This window comes from Penaeus japonicus, unplaced genomic scaffold (genome assembly GCF_977035675.1).
Source record: "Penaeus japonicus unplaced genomic scaffold, GWHDUDI00000001_assembly GWHDUDI00000025, whole genome shotgun sequence".
NCBI lineage: Eukaryota > Metazoa > Arthropoda > Malacostraca > Decapoda > Penaeidae > Penaeus > Penaeus japonicus.
Window position 1 is genome coordinate 15,232,822 of NW_028234427.1, and position 5,000 is coordinate 15,237,821.

General features: G+C 47.4%; 2 protein-coding genes across 2 annotated transcripts in view; one reads left to right on the plus strand and one right to left on the minus strand.

The window, feature by feature from the left end:
* Nucleotides 1-3,014, plus strand: part of LOC122266594 (uncharacterized) — a 5,222-nt gene extending 2,208 nt beyond the window's left edge. Inside the window, exons 2-5 of the mRNA XM_043036392.2 lie at nt 1-127; nt 238-924; nt 1,049-1,219; nt 1,486-3,014. The exon at nt 1-127 is cut by the window's left edge and continues 15 nt beyond it. Of these exons, the coding sequence (XP_042892326.1) occupies nt 1-127; nt 238-924; nt 1,049-1,219; nt 1,486-1,656 (1,156 nt within the window). The 3' untranslated portion in view covers nt 1,657-3,014. The remainder of the gene's footprint in view (nt 128-237; nt 925-1,048; nt 1,220-1,485) is intronic.
* A 189-nt stretch (nt 3,015-3,203) lies between these two features.
* LOC122264247 (nephrin) overlaps nt 3,204-5,000 on the minus strand; it is a 279,223-nt gene continuing 277,426 nt past the window's right edge. The window contains exon 27 of the mRNA XM_086551720.1: nt 3,204-5,000. This exon is cut by the window's right edge and continues 102 nt beyond it. The gene's annotated coding sequence lies outside the window, so the exon portion shown is untranslated.

Below are 5,000 nucleotides of genomic sequence, written 5' to 3' on the forward strand. Positions count from 1 at the left end.
CGACCACTATGGCGAGCGCGCCCACCAGAGGACGTGGGACGACAGCTCTCGCTCCCTCGACAACTACAAGCGCCGGATGATGGCCGCTTTCGAGTTCTTCTACAAACTCAACATCAAGTACTACTCGGTAGGTGTTTGTTGCTCGTCGCTTGCGTGAGCTTTGTTATACGGGACTGCTGCCGATTGCAAATTACTCTTGGGGAAGCGTCTCGCGTCTCACACGCCTCCGCTTTGCAGGTAAGCGACCGCGACATGGCCCCCGAGGGAGACAGTTACGACGAGACCAACCGGTACCTTGACGAGATGGTGACCCTGGCGTGTGACCTCCAGCGGCAGACAGGGATGCGGCCCCTGTACTACAGCGCCGACCTGTTCAGCCACCCCCGCTACATGAACGGCGCCGGCGCCAACCCCGACTCCCACGTGTTCGCTTACGCCTGCGCCCAGATTAAGCGAGCAATGGACGCCGCCAAGCGCCTGGACGCCGAGAACTTCGTCTTCTTCAATCCTCGCGACGGCTACCAGAGCGTCCTGCAGAGGCAGTTCTTCCGCGACATGTCCCACATGGCGCAGCTGTACCGCATGGCCGTCCAGTACAAGGACAAGATCGGCTTCCGCGGCCAGCTGCTGATCCAGCCCAAGCCAGCTGACCCTCGCCGCCACCAGTACGAGTCCGACGCCATGGCGACCATGTACATGCTCCGCCACTTCAACCTGGACAAGCAGTACAAGCTCTACATCAAGCCCGCCTTCTCACGCATCATGGGCCGCACCTACGAGCACGACGTCTACATGGCTGCTGCTTACAACATGCTGGGCTGCGTCGACGCCTCCGACAGCTTCCCAGAGTTCAACGGAACGTCCGACATCTGCGCTCAAGACATGCGCGACGCCACCTTCGTCATGAAGTGCGTCCTTGAACAGGTAAAGACACCGTCGCCATCTTCTCTTTTCCGTCTGCTGACACTAATAGCTTGTAAAAAACATTGCTTATCATTTGTTTTTCTTGGCCAATACTGACCCCTTTGCCTCTCGCGGGCGTCCACAGGGAGGTCTCCAGCAGGGCGGCTTCTCCCTGGGCGGCCGCGTGCGTCGTGAGTCCGTCGAGCCCCGCGACCTGTTCCACGGCCACATCCTCGCCATGGACACCTTCGCCCGCGCCCTCAGGAACGCCGCCCGCATGATCTCAGACGGATTCTTCGCTCGCAGCCTCCAGCAGGTATGAGGTGTCTGTTTCTTTTGAAATTGGGTTTAAGGTCACGGTATTACAAAGAGAAATAGGGAAAAGAATCACAATTAATTTGTAATCACAAAGAAAAAGACATAGAAAAGCAGATTAATTCAATTGTAAAAGGTTAAAATTTGCTTCGCCTCTTATATAATCAAAGGTAATTCCTTCTACTTTTTTGAAGAAGTACAAATATATCCCTGACGCTACCCTTCACGTAGTGGGCATCGCCCTGACCGCACCCGTTCCTCCCCCAGCGCTACACATCCTACAAGTCCGGCTTCGGCGAGCGCGTGGAGCAGTCCTCCATGAGCTTCGAGGAGTGTGAGGACTACGTGCGCAAGTGCGGCGAGCCTCAGCCTCAGTCCACGCGCTGGGAACACTTCGAGAACATGTTCAACTACTACGTGTATCCGCCACGCCAGTAGAATCCGTCGGCTGACACCCGCGGCTGTAGCGTAACCACACACGCACGCACACGGAGATAGACACACACATGCGCGTACACACACACACACGCCCCACTCGTCCAAACATACACACACACACACGCCATCTCTGGTGATCCACTTTCTCTTAGCGTCGTTAAGCCATCAGTTTACCTTTCATGAGCCACCATGCCCTACCCCACCCCCCACCCGTAGCGTCCCTTGGTCTCACAATACCCCACCATAATCCAGCTTGTACTGCCAGTCACCATTCCATAATTAGCTCCCGTTGTGTCCCCAGGTCTGCCCACTGTAAAGTACGATAGCTTATGTCCTGTTTCAACCCGTCCTGCACTCCCCTGAATACCGTAACCCAGGCTGTGATGGCCGCTGACCCGTCTGTGCAACAGTGGACTCAGGCAGGCCACTCGCCCCTCCCCACGACTCTCGCTTGTTGTCCCCAAAGGTCCAAGAGGTGTTCAAACTTTCGGTTGTTTCGTCTGCACTTTGAAAACGATCAAATCGTTCCCGAAATCGATCCTAAAAGCAGTACCTCTGAGGTTTTGTGTCAGTACTGGAATAATGTTCGACGGTGACATGGGTCTCATTTTGAAGCATTAAACTCCATGTCATTCGTTCTCTGGTTTTTCGAGGCGAAAACGACCCTCGTTCCTTTTCAAAGGGACGGGTCGTCGTTGAAGGCATTACGTAGCACTCCAGATCGGAAATAGATGACAGATTTATCTAGAAGGACGACCGAGCTCAGAAATGACGGAAATTCGATGTCTAGTATAGCTTGATAGGCTGTAAATGCGTACGCAAATCCGAAAGGGCATTCCCAGGCCTGTCCGAACTCTCTTTCCCAAAAGAGTTTCCGGATCCAGGCCGCCAGATCGTCCAGCCTAGCGAAGTTACCCCACAGCCAACACCCTTCACCTCTGCAGAGGTCAGCGGTACTAGCGTAACTGTTCACTCTGATCGCCTAACTTCGCAAATCATACGGTCGATAAACTCCTGTTACTTCAAATTTGCGAACGACTTTACTGTCACGAACGGCGTCGCGGTTACCTCAGACCGTGCTTTGAACACGGCGACCGCCCCCAAAGCACCCTCGCAAGCCACGCCCAGATCTCTAATCCCGGGCAGACCCACCCCGCCCCCCACCCCACCCTTCCCTCCTCCTCCTCCTCCTCCACTAGTCAACACAGACCACAACACAGCATCTAAAATGAGTGTAATTATAATGCCAATTAGTCTTGCAATCGGTCGCTTAATCAGTTCACACTTCCTGTGACTAAATTCCAAATTTAATAAACTGTAATTCAACTGTATTTTGGCAATAAATACCACTAAATCCATTGACTTGCTTCGTGAACCTCAGCTTCAGTTTGGTTATTTTTGCTTCAGAAGATATTCCCTGTGATACATAATGAGTAATTAGATGGAACCAAATACACAAAATAGATAAATTATTCACTGTCAAAAAAAAAAAAAAAAAAAAAAAAGAGTTTCATTCCAATCACACGTGGTTAATAAAACAGAATATAATTCGACGATTTTATTCATGTATATAATGTCACATACAAAAATAAGCATGATTTACATCTAAATATGTTTGTTACATGTTGAAAAGTGATTGACAGAAGTGGTGTGTCTTGGGCCTACAATACCAGACATCGTAAATCATTTCTTTACGCATGAAGAGAAATTGAAATCCGCAATCTCTCTTTCATGCGGTGAAAGGAACAGAGCATCGAGAACGGCTGCAAGAACATGAAGAACACTTAACACTCTATACAAATGACTCTTAATAAAAAATGGTAGGTACAGGTGATTCAAATCAGTTCTGAAATAAATTACGACTGATTATGACCTTCAGTTGTCTAACTCTGCTGTATCGAAATCGGCTGTGAAAGGGATAAGTCAACTTGCTAATTATAATGGAATATTTATGGCGAACTATTCATCAAGGATTAGTAAGAAGTTTCGCACTGATGCAAAAATACAACGAACTCGTCTATTTCCCGACAAATAATGCCCGGATGAAGAGTACGTAATTCTGTCTGCTTCTGAAAGCTACTGATCGCGTTGCAACATGGAATAAGTCAATATTTGCTCCTGCTGTTGCGTCCAAAAATGAGAAGATTCAACAGTGAAAGTCACGTTTGGATTCAGAAAGACTTGGGGTAACTTAGAGAGAAGCAGGATGAATACGAGGAAAAGGAGGATAGAAAAAGGGGAGGAGATGGATGATGAAGAACAGGCGGGGCGAGGGAAAAGGATAAAAGAGGGAGAAAGATAGCAAAAAGAGTAAGGGATGAAATATAAAGATGATGGTGGAGGAAGAGCAGATAGATTAGGAAGATGAGTAGGATGAAAAAAGGGGTGAAAGTTGAAAAATGAAAGAAAAAAAGGAAAATATGAAGGATAAAAAAAACAAGGGAGATAAAAATGAAACGATGAAGAAGAATGGAAGAGAGAGGAAAAATGATAGAAAAAAGGAACAAACGAGAAGAAAGAGAAGAGGAGAAGGGTGATAAAAGAGGTGGAATAAGGTGAAAAAATAAGAAGCCACATGAAAAAAAGGAGAAATGTAAAAATGGGTGAGGAGGTACTGTAGTAAGGAACCGAAAGCCAACCTCTGCTCACATCACATTATGTATGACGTCTATACCTACTGACATACAACATGATAAATTAGGGAGTAGAGACATTGCCTGGTTGTAGCTTGTGAAAGTAAGTGATGCCAAGCAAACAACAACCTGACAGTTCGTACAAGTAAATGGAAAATAACGTACCTCATTATTATCACAAACTCACCAGAACACAACAACAAAACTCCTTTCTTTCTTTCTCTCTCTCTCTCTCTCTCTCTCTCTCTCTCTCTCTCTCTCCAAAACTTGAGCAATTGCTTGGAAAAGAAAAAGATCCTTTGAGATTCCTAATCAGTGGAACTTCGCAGTGAGTGAGAAACACGATCGAAAATGCTTAAGAATAAAACACTGACGAGGTCGTGCCAGGTCAGGTCACTTCGCTGAGGAGGACACGTTAAGACATACTGGACATGCTTCGTCTCGTGGTCACTGCTGCACCGAGTCACTTGCAGGTCAGAGGCAGGTCACACATGCGTTTTGAAGCTTATAGAGAAGCAAGACAGCCTTTCCTTGAGGTATTTGACGCTAAGAATTATTGGAAGTACAAGGAACCTCTTCTTTTCTCTCTCTCTCTCTCAAAAAAACAAAACAAAAAACACTTGCGCACTTGAGTTTGACGAGGCTTCTAGATGAAAGCATATACATATATATACATACATGTTTATCATCATTTTTTCCTTTCCTTTCTTT